At 58.9% G+C, this 16,371-nt stretch overlaps 1 protein-coding gene across 1 annotated transcript; it reads right to left on the bottom strand.

The window, feature by feature from the left end:
• Positions 1–8,790: 8,790 nt before the first annotated feature.
• LOC142824077 (maestro heat-like repeat-containing protein family member 7) lies at positions 8,791–12,677 on the bottom strand. Its single transcript, XM_075915827.1, has 10 exons — positions 12,402–12,677; positions 11,964–12,086; positions 11,362–11,429; positions 11,139–11,244; positions 10,775–10,870; positions 10,508–10,612; positions 9,981–10,116; positions 9,657–9,751; positions 9,256–9,408; positions 8,791–8,897 (listed from the first exon to the last, which is right to left on the bottom strand). The coding sequence occupies exons 1-10, from the start codon at positions 12,615–12,617 to the stop codon at positions 8,880–8,882; spliced, it is 1,116 nt and encodes a 371-aa protein (XP_075771942.1). The 5' UTR covers positions 12,618–12,677; the 3' UTR covers positions 8,791–8,879.
• Positions 12,678–16,371: the final 3,694 nt, after the last annotated feature.

Here is a 16,371-nt window from a genome sequence, read left to right as displayed (position 1 = left end):
AGAACCAGACAGGCGCATTTCAGAATTCCCTCCCGTGGGGTACCTTCCTTGTCCTTGACACTCCCTCCAGAGAGAGCTTGAAAACCTGTAATTTCTCCTAGAAGTATGGCTTGCTGTCTTAGGCACGTGCATACAGAACCTTCCGCCCTCTAGGATGCAGGAATCAGATCATGGTTTTAAAAATGTGACGTCTATTAACAAAACAAATACACTTGGTGAAACATTACTTAGAATCATAGAACCATAGAGCTGGAAGAGACCTCAGGAGTCATCAAGTCCAGCCCCTGCCCAAGGCAGGACCTATCCCAACTAAATCAACCCATCCAGGGCTTTGTCAAGCCAAGACTTAAAAACCTCTAGGGATGCAGATTCCACCACCTCCCTAGGGAACCCATCTCAGTGTTTCCCTACCCTCCTAGTGAAATAGTTTTTCCTAATATCCAACCTAGACCTTCCCCATTGTAACTTGAGACCATTTCTCCTTGTTCTGCCATCCGTCACTACTGTGAACAGCCTCTCTCCATCCTCTTTGGAACCTCCCTTCAGGAAGTTGAAGGCTGCTATCAAATCCCCCCTCTCTCTTCTCTTCTGCAGACTAAACAAACCCAAATCCCTCAGTCTCTCCTCATAGGTCATGCGCTCCAGCCCCCTAATCATTTTGGTCGCCCTCCGCTGGACCCTCTCCAATGCGTCCACATCCTTTCTATAGTGGGGGCCCCAGAACTGGACACAATACGCCAGATGTGGCCTCACCAGAGCCGAATGAAGGGGAATAATCACTTCTCTGGATCTGCTGGCAATGCTCCTCCTAATGCACCCTAATATGCCATTAGGTTTCTTGGCTACAAGGTCACACTGTTGACTCATATCCAGCTTCTCATCCACTGTAACCCCCAGGTCCTTTTCTGCTGAACTGCTACTTAGCCAGTCGGTCCCCAGCCTGTAACTATGCTCGGGATTCTTCCATCCCAAGTGCAGGACTCTGCACTTGTCCTTGTTGAACCTCATCAGATTTCTTTTGGCCCAATCCTCTAATCTGTCTAGGTTACTCTGGACCCTATCCCTGCCCTCCAGCATATCTACTGCCCTCCAGCGTATCTACTTGGTTGCTAGGTGTTACAAAGAAACTGAAAAAAGAAAGATTAAAACACAGAAAATCGCTTCCCTGGGATTCAGTTTGAAGAGTTCTAGGGTAAAGGGGGATAGTTACATGTGCTTAGCAAAAAGAAGTCCAACAAACTAAAAAAATAAAGAAAATAACCTAGTAGCATCTGACTAAAAATTCCCTGTTCTACTCACATCTCTCTTGTTCCAAGATTTAGTCTTTCCCTAGCCAAGAAAGTCGCTGGATTCTGCTTGCCCAGGTTCCTGGCTTAATTCACATCTTCCAGGCATGATCACACAACAGGCACATCACTGCTTCCAATTCAAAACCCCAAATTCTGTTTCCATTTTCTTTCCTGGCCTCCTGTCAACTCGCTTCCTGCTTCTCTAGCATTCCTGGAGACTTTCTAGGACCTTTTGTCTATGGTTTCAACCTTTCCAGGCAAGACAGTTAGGGTTAAGTCCCAAGACTTTCAGGCAACCGTCTGCTTTTGACACGACCTGCCTGTTTCTCTTCAGCTAACTCTTGCTTACTTTGGTTCAGGCCTCAGGCCTTACACCAGGCCCATGCTTCAGGCCCATCCTTTCTAGTACAGGATGTAGCCTGGTAACAAAGCCCTGACTGGGGTATTAGGAAACCTGGGTTCTATGCCTGCCTCTCCCACAGGTTGGAGAGGTTATTCCCTGTCTGTAAAATAAGACTAATGATACTAACCTTCCCTTTTTAGACCTACACACAGCAACTAGGGATTTTTATTAACTACTCAAATATCGGTGAGCCTGGCTCGCTAGATGAACCATCCGGTTCCTCTTGGAATCATGTTAAATGCTTGATCCCCATGACCAAAGTCTCAGATACTGGGAGAAGTGACACGGGGGAATAAAAGCTGCTGTCTGAGGTAAACTACCTGGCAGGAATCCCCTGGAATGGGAGCCATCGCTACCAGGAGCCCAGGAATAACAAGACTCCAAAAGTCCAGCTGCCAGGCAGTTTGACCATCTCCTTCAGGCCAGTGGCCCAGAATTCCAGGACATCTTTGGGCCTGGGTTTAAAAAGAGGCAGTACCGTGTGCTCAGCCCCTTTTTATCCATCCCCTTTCCCTCCATTGGCACGCAACCCTCAAATGGCCAAAGGTTTCCCTTTCCCTCCCTCCTTGGTTAAACAAGCTGCTTAAACAGCTCGAGGTGATGGAGTGATAAGCACCCACTGACAGAGTCGCTCGGGTTGCAGGGCCAGCGTAAGTCCGCTTTTAAAACTGCCGGCCATAGCTGCAGCTACGGGAGGGGACTCTAGCAAGGGCCTGGAACAAGGAACAGGGCTCCACTCCTGCATGGGATTCGGGCTTCCCCCAGGCAGATGCTCTGTTGCTGCTTTCCTGTCTCTCCCTTCTCCAGGTGGAAGGGGACGGTTAGCCAGTGTTCCCTGCAAGCTGAGCTCTTGGGCGGCCAGCCAGGAGATATTCAAATGCTGCCCAGTTTGCTAGCCGGTAGCATGTGTTTCTAGTGGTGGTGCATGTGGTGTACTGGGTGTAGACATAGATCTTGTTGTTATAGTAACTGCGTTAGGTCACTGGGGGTCAGCCCAGCTGGTTTGGGTTTTTTCTAGCTAGCTCCGTGCTATGCAATAAAATGGACACTTGCAACTACTCAAGCTCTCTGTATTTCCACTGATTTCTTCCCATGCTGTGAAACTCCACGTGACGTAACAGTGCACATCCGTGCATGCCTTGGTGCACATAACAAAATGTATTCTGCACAGGAGTGGGGGAAAAAGTAGAGGCATTATTGCTGCTAGCTCCTTACTGAAACTCAGTGAAAGGCAGGGGAAATGAGAGATCAAGATCCTGAGACTGACAGTCCCCAGGAACAACGGGGAGAGGCTAAAGTCCCAGTTCAGCCTGACTGGCAGAGCAGGGAGCCAGGAGGGAGCCAGGGTCGGCAGAGTGGGACTGAGCTAAGGAGAGAGCAGGGGCCCGCACTGAGCTGGGGAGCAGGGCTGGCCTCGGGGAGGGAGAAGGGGAGGCCGGGGTCAGGATCGGGGGCAGTGCGACTGGCCTCAGGGAGGAAGGGGGTCAGAGGCAGCATGACTGGCCTCGGGGAGGGAGAAGGGGAGGCCGGAGTCAGGATCGGGGGCAGTGCGACTGGCCTCAGGGAGGAAGGGGGGGTCAGGGGCAGCATGACTGGCCTCGGGGAGGGAGAAGGGGGGGCCAGGGTCAGGATCTGGCCCTTCCCCCCCAGAGCTGCTTCCCATCCCCTCTTCCTTCCAGCCAGTTCCTGCCCCCCCCCCCCCAGCCAGTCCCTCTTCCTCCCTCCCCCCTGCCCAGGATCAAGTGTGTCTGTTTTTTGGGGGGAGGGTCTACCTCGCAACCCTACGAGTCAGACCCAGCGCAGGCACCAAGTGATGGGGACTGCCGGAACTTTGGGAACCTGAGACTGCGGGGTGGGGGTTTGTGGCCCAAAAGGGGGCTGAGAAACCTAAGACAGACATAGTAGGGGAGCACCAGAAGGGTGACACAGTCAGGGCGACCCTAGAACTCTGTTACAGACCAGCTGGCGGCTGCTGGAAGAGGAGGGAAAAATAGGGGGTAAGGGTCAGAGAGGAAAGGGCTTGTGATGAGGGGAGGGGGGCAGGTCAGGAGATGAAAGGGGAAGGCACCAAGGGTCAGGGTGTAGGAGAGAGACAAATGCCACGGGGCCAAGTGGAGACAATGAGGAAAAGGGCAGGAGGGGAGGTGTCAGTGAGGGGGGTGGACAGGATGATGCTAGGAGAGGGGAAGGGCTTTGGGGGCTAGAGGGGAGAAGGGGAGGTGCTGGGAGAAGGCTTGAAAGAAGGGGTGGGCATGAGGAAGGCAGGGATGGAGTAAGGCACATGTGAGGGCACAGGGACATGAGGGGAACGGGGGCAGAGGGTGGTGAGGGGGTGGGCATCAGGGAAAAAGAAGGCAAAGGGGGCAGGGGCAGTGAGCGAAGGGGGAGGCACCAAGAGGGTGCAAGGGTAAGGGAAGGTGCAGGTGCCAGGGAGTCCGGGGGGTGAAGCAGAAGGGCAGACACCTGCAGGGGAGGGACCAGCACCAGAGGAGAGAGGCAGGGCAGGTGTGTAGAGGGAGGTGTTAGAAGAGGGGATGAGGAGGGGTAGCTCACATGGTCAGAGTGGGGCTACTGGAGGAGTGGGCACAGGGGGGGAGAGAAAGGCTGCTGGAGGGGGCAGGTCTCGGGAAGGCCGAGGGCAGTGAGAAGGGCAGGAGTCAGGGCAGCAGAGGTGGGTGAGGGGTTGGGGGGGCAGTAGGCACCAGGGGAGCTGATGGAGGAAGGGAAGGAGACAGGGCAGCAGAGGGGACAGGTAAGTGGTTCATAAGATATTTATGAATAACTTGGGTGCCACCATGGCACATCCAAACAAGCCACAAACTCAGTACTGGTGCACAACACAAAATGTATTGTGCTCATGGGAGGAAACTCTTAGAGGGAACACTTCCCCCAGCCTCTCCACCCCCCAAGTTAATGTCACACACATGGGTTAATGCAATTGCAGGATCGTTGCACGAGGGGGGGTTTGGTGAGGGCCAAACTAATCCCTATTGGTAAGTGGATGGTGGGAAAAGTCCTTGGGGGGGGGGGAGGTCACATGACACCTTTTATTTCTGGTCATGTGTCCATATTGCCCTGAAAGTGTTACCTCCAGAGGCGTGGCTAATGGGGGTCAGGGGGCGTGGCTAATGGGGGTCAGGGGCGTGGCTAATGGGAGTCAGGGGGTGTGGCTAATGGGGGTCAAAGAGTACATTTAAAAACATTCTTTGGCTGCACACCCTAATGAAATGTGCTGCACACGCCTATGGGCAGAGAGCAGATCCAGTCCTGGGAGCAGGGCTGCAGCCACAGAGTTATAGACGCCGCCCAGAGAGCAGATCCGCATGCTGGGAGCAGGCCTGCAGCTGTAACCCACCCACCTGATGTGGGTCACTATCCTATGGAGTGGCACTGAGACCACTTCCAGCAAGCAATTATTACAAGGGAGCTCTTCAGCCTATGCTGAGAGGCAACTGACTTATAACTCAAGCTGTAGCAGCTCCTGCCCTAAGCTCCAAAAGTCCCAGGTTCTAATCCACCTGGTGGCAGTTGCACAGCCATGGAAGCAGAGGGGCCAGGGAACCCTCTGTACAGGACTCCCCCCTCCCCCCCCCCCACACACACCCTTGCTTCCTGGAATCAGCCACCTAGGTGAATAAAGCTGGAAACCACCATGCCTATATCTGTGCACCTTTGCTAAATAGCTACAGCCATTCTAAAGGGCCCAGATCTCACAACAGAAAGGAGACGTCCCAATGAGCTGCTAAGCTGTGCTGCCTGCCACGGACAAGTAGCTCCAAGAGGAGCAAGTGCTGTTGACTCTGGAGCCTAATGATGGTGGTGTCCTCCAGCCATTTTCAGATTAGTACAGCTGCCTCCCTGTGAACCAGGTGCCAGCTGGCCATAGGGTCCCATAGACCTGGCTTGTGCAGCCTAACCTGATAACCAAGCAGCCCATCCATTACTAGCCAGCCGATTACCTTGGGCATGGGAGACCATCGCACTCGTAATTCCTGGGGCCTTCACGCACTGACAGGGCTTGACTCGATCGGCCAGCTAGGGAGAAAGAAATAAACAGAAGGCAGAGGAGTCACCAAGAGATCAGAAGACCAGCACGATGCCTTATAGGCCGTTCAGCTGTGAAGAGTCACCAAGACAGGGCAGGTGATGCTAACCTGAGTTAGTCCATTAGCTGCGGCTAGGCTGGGCCATGAGAGGAGAGACAGGCAGTAAAACTGCAGCTGTCAGACCATAAGGAGGACACGGAGGTTTCGAAACCAGCTCAGAGAACAGGGCTGGGTAAGATGCAACCCACCTAACACTGTGATCTGGCCACTTTCGGTTTAGATCCTGCTGCCCATGCCACCGAATTCTAAGTGGTGACTCAGGCAGCAGGATCCAATTTTAAATGATTCGCGGCTCATGGTTACAGCAGGGGCGGGAGCCACGAGCCCTTTAAAAAGCTGTAGCCACGCTGGACAGCTGCCAGTAGTGGCAAAGCTGTGAGCTCTTTTCTGTGCTTTTAATTGAAAGCCTCAGCCACGGAGAACTCTGAGGGTGGGCTAGTCCACAACACCGCCCCTTCTGCCTCAGGCTCCGCCCCTTCTGTGGGTGGAGCCGGCCTATGACCCCATACCAAAATCCATTAAGTGGCCCCCTTCTGAAAATTATCGCCCAGCCCTGTCACAGAATCATAGAAAAGTCTGAGTGGAAGGGACCATGATAGGTCCAGTGTTTCGCAAACTTTTTTTATAATGTACCCCCTTTAAAAAAAAATGTGTAAGTACCCCCAGTACCTACAGTTTTCAGACACACACAATTTTTTTCTACCGTTGCAACACATTTGTTTAAACAACTGCATCGTAGCCGGGCGGGCGATGGCATTTTTGGGTGTAAAAGGTACAAAAAGAATAAAGCTCTGTCAAACTGAAAACTAAAATTCAGTTTTCTCCAAATTTCAGTTGTGTTGACGTGTCCCCCAGACATCTCTTGAGTACCTTTAAGGGGACTCGTACCACTGGTCGAGAAGCACTGATCTAGTCCACCCCTGCACCGAGACAGGACCAAGCATGTTTGTCTCACCTCTTGGCTCCTAGGACACGGCTTGAACTAACGCACTTGGAAAGACATTATCGTATATACGCCCAAAGTGCTTCGTCTCAGTGTATTACCATAAAATCTAATTGACCAAACTCTGACCTTTCATTTCCCTGTCACTTGGCCAGCCACAGCCTCACAAGCCTTCGGCATCGATCTCAAAGCCTTCGTCACGCTTTTACACACCTGTGCTGACACGCTTGTGAGCCAGGCACACTTGTGCGACACGTCCCAAAGCACTTGCTCCAGGGCATTACATCGCACTTGCCTGCCTTTGATAGACAGGGAAAGGGAGACCTGAAAGGCCTCTCCAAGGTCACCAGTGCGAGAGTGAGCGCAGAATTGCGGAGCAAGGGTCTAACACACAACTCTGTGCCTTAGTCACTAGGTGGCATTAGATTAGAACCCGGGAGTTCTTACACCCAACCCCCTGCCCCCTCCACTAGGCCATGCTGCTGGCCTCCCGCCTCTCCCCCAGGGCTTGGAGACAGACGGGAGGCTGGAGCCAGCCTGCGCAGAAGGGGCTGTAACGCTTACAGCTCGTTCATGACACTGCCCCTGCGCAGCCCCTCTCAGATCCACACTCGGAACCCACAAGAAACACCCCAAGAGCAGAGATGAAACCGCCACTCACCTGCAGCCCAGCTTCCAGGAAGGGCAAAGCAAAAGCGGAGCTCGCGGATTCCAGCCCAGCCTGGCACCTGCTTCCTGAACTTTGGCCCCTTTCCTCCAAGATAGCAGGAGGCTGCTCTGGGCCTTTTGTGCCCACGACGGGGCAGAAAAGCAAACTCAGCTGTTGGTTCCATCTTGCGGGCAGAGCCCCGGCAGACAGTGGCAGGCGGGGGTATCGACTGACCCTCCAACCCAGGATATTCCCCCCACACCTGGATTCGCTTCCTAGTCATCCCCATCTCCCTGCACGATCCTTGTTTCTCATCCCGCCGGTCCGAGAAATTGTCAGAGCAGGTTGATCCCGACCTTGCCAAGGGCTTAGGTTACATCACAAGGCTTTGCCGCCACAGCTGGCTTGGCTTGGGTGTGTGGCAAAAGCCCCCCCCCCCGCCCCCTCCCTCCCCGCTGGCACAGCTATTCTGGCAAAGCCGCCAGGGCAAATGGCAACTCTGCCGAAAAGCATCTGCTGGCTTTAAGCTCCCTGCGAGCTGTTCTCATCGCTCAGCCATCACCACCACTGCCCTGCCTCTGTCCTGCTCCTCATCCCCGCCCCCACTCCTATCCCCTGCTCTCCTCCATCTCCTCCCCCTTCCCTTCTCCTGCCCCTCCCCATTTCCACCTGCCCTGCCCATCCCCGTCCTCTCCCTCCCCCCGTCTGTCCCCCTCTTATGTGAGGGCTTTGCTGGAAACGCCCGCCCCCCCCAAGCCAGGGAGATCTCCCCTCCGGGAACAATTCAGCCCCCCCCATCTCGCTCCCTCCACTCCACAGTATTTCCTCCATTCCCCACAGTTGAAAATTGAGCTCCCCCATCCCCTCAGGTGACAGTCGGGCTCCCCCATACGCAGCTGCCTAGGTAGGCACCTCCGCAGCCAGAGCCTGCCCCTGGCGCCCACGTCCCCTCCCCGACTGCCTGTCCCAGGCGACCACCTGAACCTGCGTCCCCCATTCCCTCAGATCACAGCTCCCTCCCTGACCCTGCACCCCCCGACACCCCTCCCCCAGGCCAGACTCCTCTCTGGCACCCGCACCCCCTCCCCCAAACCTTCTGCTCCCCCTTCACCCAGGTCACAGCTCCCTCCCTGACCCTGCACCCCTCTAGAGCCCCTCCCCCAGGCCAGAGTCCTCTCCTGCGCCCATACCCCCTCCTGGACCCTGCACCCCTATCCACCGCCCCAGATCATACCCCCCCCCTGCACCCAGGCTCCACCCCTAAGCTCCCTTCTGCACCCAACCACCCCGTCCCAGACCCCAAAGCCCTCGGTAGAAATGTGGCCCTTGATCAGTTGCCAAAATGGCCCCCCCATTACAAATTATTGACCAAGCCTGATCCAAATGTTTTTTGAAACATTGTTTAATGAGAATGTAAATACAATTCAATACAATTGGGAGGGTTGGGGGGAGGGGGACGCAGCTGCTGGCTCCTCAGCTCTTGCTGCTCTCACTGGGTGTCTTCCTGCTGCAAGGGAAGCAGAATCCGTCACATTCATCCCTGGGGACTCAGGGGAACTGGCCCCCCAGCATTTCCACCCTCCTCCCCCCTGCTCTCTGGTCACCCCCCGTCAGGCCCGCAGGGTGAGCTCCTGACCCCCCCCCCCCCCAGAGCTCCTGACACCTCGGCCCCCTCCCGCCTCCTAGGACAGTTTCTGTGTTCAGAGCCTCCCCCACCCCCAGGGACGCTCACAGGGGCAGGAGGGATTCTGCCAGCAGGGACGTGGGGTGGGGGCAGCCTGAGGAAAGGGGCGGGGGACTCCCTGAGGGGATGGGAAGGAGACCCTGGCCCTGCCCCACTCTCCTGATCTGCTCCGGCTGCTCACCATGTATTCCAGGAGCTGATGGGCCTGCCCATGCAGGGCGTGGGCCAGGACCAGCCCGGCCTGGCTGGGGCGCCGCAGGGGGGAGCGGGCAGCGAGCAGAGCCTTGTCCAAAAAGCAATTCTCCTGCTCTGCTGTGAAGAGCTGCCCAAAGACCTGGAATCAAGAGCACAGGAGGTTTCAGCTGACGGCCCAGAGCCCGGCCCCAACTCCTGGGGCTAAAACAGCTTCCTCCTCCCCCAAACTCCCTTCCAGACCCTGCACCCAGACGCTCTCCTCACCCGGCACCCCAACCCCTGCCCCAGGTCACAGCTTCCTCCTGCCCCCAAGACCCTCCTACCCGCACGAGGGCCCCAGCCAGCCCCACCCCCGAGCCCTGCCCTGCCCTGGCAGCGCGTCCTTACCTCTCCCACCCGCACGCTGTTGCTGTGAGCCAGGACCCATCTTTCTTTGTAGTAGTGTCTGCACCACAGGTCCTCTGCCTGGTGGATGTTGAGGCCTGCAAGAGACACAACAGGGTCATTCTGCTGGCAGGTCTGAGCCCTTCCCCTCCCACGGGTCCCTGCAGGCATCCCTGGGCAAATGGAGGGGCACAGGGGGCAGAAGGGGAACACAGAGGGATGCATCCCCCCTTGGGCCAGTCTGGGGGAAAAGGGCTGGGTCCCCTCCCCCCGCCGCCGGCACCCTCAGGGTGTCCCTGGGGCCCAGGTCCCGGCTGGGTTCCTTACCCCTGTGGTGCAGGAGGAGTTGATACAGGCTGTGCACCCCCTCCCGGGCCAGCCGGCTGACGTCTTCGGATGGGTCCGAAATAAAAAGGCCCAGCTGGGCCACGTGGTGACCCATCCTCGGCCAGTCGGCGGAGTTCTGAGGGGAGAGAAGAGGGGGGGGGTCCCTCAGCATCCTGGGGCTGCACGTCCCATGCAAACGGCCGCCGAGGCGGGTCTGAGCTCGGGGGACGGACAGAGACACCTCCCGGGGCGGGGCGGGGCCGGCCTTGCGAGGAGACAACCCTGAGCAATGGCCCCGACTGAAGGGTCACTCCGGGGGTGGAACAAGGGGATCCACTGACGGCCACTCCCCAGTCCCCAGGCCCAGTCCCTCAAGAGCCCCCCTGAAGGGCCCAGGGTCGCCCCTCCCCGGGGAAAGGAGAACGCGGCCCATTCCCGGCCCATTCCCGGCCCTGCCTCTGCCTCCCGGGGACGCTCCCAGCCCCGCGCCCTGCAGCCCCAGACCCCCCGGCTCCGAGGTCACTTACGTCAAACCCCGGGAGGGTGGTGGCGACTCCCAGCAGGGCCGTGGTGCTGCCAAGGGCCCTGGCTCGCTCCTGGGGCAGGCGGGACTCCAGCCACGGGCTCAGGTGCTGGGGGGGAAAGAGGCAGGTCAGGACCCGTAGGGAGGTGCCGGTTCTGGGCAGAGCCTGGGGCTCCTCTCGGACTGTGCCCCCCCCAGCCACTGACACTGCTCCTCTCTCGGCCCCCCGAGGAAGCAGGGACAATGGCCCCGTCCCCCACACGGGGCTCACCTCCATTATGAGCTGCAGCCGGGCGGTGTCTGGGGACTCGGCGAGGAGGCTCGCCAGTAGGGCCTGGAGGTCGTAGGGAAGGGCCCGGATGAACTGCTGCAAGACAAGGGGGAGCCCTGGGTCAGAGGGGGGTTGGGGGATCCAGGCCACCCGCTGGCTCCGGGGTGCAGCCTTGAGCAGGGTCTGAGCCGCCTCGCAGAGCAGGGAGGAGCCCAGGCTGGGCATGGAAGGGACGGGCCCCCCGGGAGAGCAACGGGAAACCTGGAGGGAAGGATCCAAACCTGCAGCTTCTTCCCTCCCTCTGCCCCCCCCCTCCTCTCTGGAGCTCCAGCCCAGCCCGGGAGCAGGGCCCGGAGGGACGTACCTGAGTGTGGATGGGCTCCTGCTGCCAGTCCCCAGACACTGTCTGTCCCACGGCCGCCCTCAGCAGGGGGCTCAGGAGCTGGGCCCGCAGGGGAGGCTGCAAGGTGCTGGCAGGAGAGAGGGGCAGAGACTGTTAATTCAGCAGCAGGAGACAGAGACTTTCCCACTCCCTGGCCAGGGGATCTGCTCTGGGGGGAGTCGGCGGGGGGGGGGGGGGTCGGTACCTGAGGCTGCAGGCGGCGTTGAGGCAGTCGGCCAAGACCAGCGGGGGGGGCGAGTCCTCCATGATCTCCTGTGAGACCCAAGGAGACAAAGGGGCGTGTGAGGCTGGGCCCCCAAGAGACGCTCACGCGGCCAGCGCCCCCACCCAGCAGGATCCAACCCCACTGCCTCCCGCTGCCCTGTAGCCCCCCTGCCCGGCACAGGGCCCCTCCCAGCACCCCCCTCCCAAACCGGGACCAGCTCAATCCTTGTCCCCAGGCCGTCTCCTGCCCCTCCCTGCCCTGGTGACCAGCCTCTGAACCTCCTCATCCCTGCTCCCCAGGCGCATCCCCAGCAGCCCGCTCGGCTCCCTTCCAGCCCCCCATGGCCCGGGGAGACCCCTCCCTGTCCCGAATCCCCCTTCCTGTCCGGCACCCCAGACCTGCCCCATTTCTGTGTCCCTCCCTCCTCCAGCATCCCCACCCACCCTCCCCATGTCCACCTCCAGCCCTCCTGGCTCCACCCATCCCGTTTCCAGCACCCCCACCCGCCGCCATGGCCCAGGCAGACCCCTGTCCACCCCACGTATCCCCTCCCCTCCTCCCGGCTGCCGCGACTCGCTTACAACGATCCTGGCCATCATGGTGTCCTTGCAGCAGCGCGGCGCCAGGGTGTCCTCGCCCCTTTGGAGGGCGGCGAGGCAGGCGAGGGGGATGGCCAAGAGGAACCGCTGCAGGGCGGCTGGGCTCTGCACCCCAGAGAGAGTCTGTGAGCCTGGGGCCTGCCTGCCCCCCACGGACAGCTGCAGGGCTCAGGTCTCCCAGGAGTGGAGGTGGGAGCTGCCGGTTGTCCAAGCACCCACACTCCCCCCCCAACTGCTGCCCCAGGCTTGTGGGGGCCCAGCTGGTGCATGACAAGAGCCCCCAGCTTGGGGGGTCCAGGTCATGCAGGAGAAGGGGCCCCAGGGGGATCCCCAGGGACAAGCCCCTCCCGGAGGGGGGGGGGACGTGCTGGGAAGGGGCCAGACAATCTCGGGTCCCCCCCGTGTGGAGAAGGTTCCTACCGTGTCCCGGGTGTGGAGCTGCTCTTCGATGTCATAGATGGCCCCTTCCTCCACCCGGGAGTCCATCCGCTCCTGGCAGAGCTCCGCCGAGGCGCAGGGGGGCTCTGTGCGGGAGGGAAGGGACCAGGGTGACTCCAGCGGCCAGCAGGGGTCACGCGCCCCCATGTCAGGGACCCAGGGCAGGTTGGGCCCCACACGCCCCTCGCAGGGACCCATCCCCCTTCCACCCTCACATCTGCCAACGCCCTCAGCAGAGCCCCCACCAGGAACAAGAGAGCCAAGCAGCCCCCGCCCCATCCATTGCCCTGGCTGCGGGGCAGACACTGGGGCTGCCCCTCCCCGCCCCCCCCCCGGGTACTGGGTGAGCCCCTGGGCCCAGCGTGTTCACGGCCCCTCACCTGGGTCTGAGCGGCTACGGGAGGTGGCCCGGCTGCAGCTGGAGGCCCAGGCGCTGCTGCTGACGGACCTGGACCCACAGCTGCAGGGGCTGGTGCGGGGAGCGACGGGCTGGGGCAGGGAGACTGGCAGGTCCCCGGGGGCCGGGCAGGGCGATGCCCCCTGGTGGTAATGGGGGCTGGGCTCCCGGGGCAGGTGTTTCTCTCCACAGAGGAGGCCCCGGAGCCACCCTACCCGGCTCCCCCGCTGGGCTGGGTCCCGCCTGCCCAGCCGCCTCTGGAGCCAGGTCCGGGGGGGCCTGGCCGGTGGGCGAGTCACCCCGAGCTGGTGGGATCCAGCTTCCCCGCCCGCGGGGACGGAGAAGCTGCTCCCCACCGGCCCTGGGGCCATCTTCAGGGCTTTCTTGAACCACAGCCGAAAACGTTTGGCCATGCTGCAAATGAGGGGAGCAAAGGGGAGCTTGGGGCGCAGCCTGCAGAGCGAAATCCAGGGGTTCCAGCTCCCCAGAGCGACTGCCCCCAGCCCCCAAATGGCCCCTTGCTTATCGGTTCGGTCTTGCACAGGCACTGCAAGGACCTGAGGGTATGTCTACACTACCCCGCTAGTTCGAACTAGGAGGGTAATGTAGGCATACCGCACTTGCAAATGAAGCCCGGGATTTGAATTTCCCGGGCTTCATTTGCATAAGCGGGGAGCCGCCATTTTTAAAACCCCGCTCGTTCGAACCCCGTGCAGCGCGGCTACACGGGGCACGAACTAGGTAGTTCGAACTAGGCTTCCTAGTTCAAACTACCGTTACTCCTCATTCCACGAGTCTCCTGCCCATCAACAGCCCCTTCTTGGCCAATCAGGGGAGAATCTAAGGTGTGGGGGGTGGAGCGTTCTCCCCAAAGACACCGGCATAGACTTGTTCCAGCCCCACCTCCCCAGTCCCCACAATGGGGGCTGCATCCCCCACCCCACGGCTCCTGCAAACCACCCCCCGTCCTTCAGCTAGTCTGTTGGGTCCCAAGCTGGGGGAGGCAGCAAGGGAAGGTCACAGAGGAGGCAAGAACAGAGCAGAAATGTGGGGGGATGGAGGAAAAGGGAAACCAACCAGGAGAAAGCCCCAGTGGCGCTAAGGACGCAGCCCAGGTGAGGAATCACCTTCTGGCCCTTGACCGAGGGCTGGGCCTGCCTGGAACCCAGCCGGCCCCGGGCGGGATCCAACCCCTGGGGGCTCTTACCTTCGTCACAAAGGTGTCGGGATGTGGAACTCACAGAACGCGAAGGAACCGTGAGGAGGAGACGCACCAGAGCTAAAGCAACCGGGGGTCTCCAAAGTCCCCTGGGCCCGCCCCCCGCTTTTATCAGCCTGAGATGTGGGTCCCTCTGTGAGGTCATCACCTCCCCACCTGCCCTTTGCCTTATATGCTGAGGGCTGCCCAAAGCCCCTGTGAGGTCACCACCCCCCCCTCACCCTGCCAGGCAAATGTCCTGCCTCTGGCCACCCCCCTGGGAAGTTTGAGCCATTACTAGGGGTCCCTCCCCCTCCCTCATAGGCTGCTCCCTGCCCTACACTGCAGGCTTCTTGCACGAGAGCTGTTTCACGCCGGAGTTCTTGCGCAAAAGGTCTCGTGCAAGAGTGCCTCCACCCTGCCATGGGCTTTTGCACAAGAGCGTCCATGGCAGTGTGAACGCTCTCTTGTGCAAGAAAGCTCTGATGGTCATTTTAGCCATAAAAGTGTCTTGCTCAAGAAGCCCCTGGTGCCCGTCCACGCTGCCTTCTTGCACAACAGCTCTTGCACAAAGGGGGCTTAGTCATCGTCGGGAGAGGAATAACTCCTGTGCAAGGAGCCCTGTTCTCTGATGCTTTACTGCAAATTTACTTCTGCAAGAACACACGTAGAGTGTAGACGCGCCACAAGTTTTTTCGCAAGAACACGCAAAAACAAGCCATGTGGATGTTTTCTTTTTAGGCAAAAGCCCCTTTTTGCACAAGATCGGTCGGCCTTTTTGCAGGCATAGGGATCTTGTGGGAAAAGGGGGTTTTTTGCACAAAAAGTAAACATCCACATGGCTTGGTTTTGCGCACAAACCCCGAGCACAAAAACGGATCGGCAGAAAATATGCAAATGACATTGCGTGTCATAGAGTCCCTCGTTAGCATATTTGTTGCCAAAAAAACTCGTTGTGTAGACGTAGCCTGGGAGAGAAGCGATCTCAGACACAAAGCCCTTCAGTAAGAGGGCATAGCCCTGGGGCGTGGTAGGAGACGTACGGCAGACATGGGAGGTCACTCTCCTAGCTATTTGGCACGGAGGAGGCCTCAGCTGGAGCACTGTGTCCAGATCTCAGGGCCATGCTTTAGGAGAGAGAGTCCAGAGGGGAACTATGAAAAGGGATTAGGGACGTTAGATATTCACTGAGTAGTCAATTAACCTCATGATTTCTTATCGGTTACTTGACTTTTCGATAGTCCCCAGGGGCCAGCTGTCTCAGTCCTGGCTCGCGCTGGGTGCGGGACCTACCCCCTCTGCGGCTCTGCATTTACAGTGTGTTAGGAGCCAGGCAGGCAGGCAGCCCGGCTCAGTTCCAGTTTGCACCAGGTCCAGAAGCTCAGACCCAGCCCCCAGGCAAGGGCTGCTGCCAGCTTGTGCTGCTGCCTCTGATACAGAGGCAGCAGTACGGAGTGCCAGGAGGGAACTGGTCTAAAAAGCACCTCCCCTTGCGACCTGGCTGCCTGTCATCCCACGCTCCTGCCTCCGTTTTTGGCGAGAGAGAGCCGCCTGTCTTGAGACACCGGTGGGGAGTCGGATTTTCAAAAGGCAGGTCTCTGTCCTTTGTGAGCCTTCCAAAGCGCTTCGGTGGGGGGAGGGGGCAGGAAGGCGGACGACACTCAGGAATTGTAGCACCCAAATCCACGGAGTGTTTCGCCAGCACCTCCTGCAACAGAGCCCAATCCCTGACAGGCTTTTAGGCAAGATAGATCATTTGAAAAAATGACAGACACAGGGTTTTCCGTCACCGCTCTCCCTTTCTTTTATTTCCCTGGGCTAACTGGCTTGTTCCTCTTTGGCTAAGGATGGAAGGGTATGTCTACACTACAATGTTAGTTCGAACTAACGGACGTTAGTTCGAACTAACATTCATAGCCGCTACACTAGCGCTCCGCTAGTTCGAATTTGAATCGAACTAGCGGAGCGCTTAGTTCGAACTAGGAAAACCTCATTTTACGAGGCTTAAGCCTAGTTCGAACTTACTAGTTCGAATTAAGGGCTGTGTAGCCCCTTAATTCGAACGAGTGGGAGGCTAGCCCTCCCCAGGTTTCCCTGGTGGCCACTCTGGCCAACACCAGGGAAACTCTATGCCCCCCTCCCGGCCCCGGACCCCTTAAAGGGGCACGGGCTGGCTACGGTGCCCGTGCCAGGTGCAAGCCTGCTAGCACCCAGCCAGCAGACCCTGCACCTGGCACGGCACAGAGCCACCCACCCGATGTCCCCCAGCCCACCCCCTCTTCCCGGGACCAGGCTGGCAGCTCCCGGAAGCTTGCCCGGGACCGCAAGAGGCGGGTACATTCCTGGGCTAGTGCGGA

This window comes from Pelodiscus sinensis, unplaced genomic scaffold (genome assembly GCF_049634645.1).
Source record: "Pelodiscus sinensis isolate JC-2024 unplaced genomic scaffold, ASM4963464v1 ctg37, whole genome shotgun sequence".
Lineage (NCBI taxonomy): Eukaryota > Metazoa > Chordata > Testudines > Trionychidae > Pelodiscus > Pelodiscus sinensis.
Note: the sequence above shows the minus strand (reverse complement) of the source record. Positions and strands in the feature narration are given on the sequence as shown.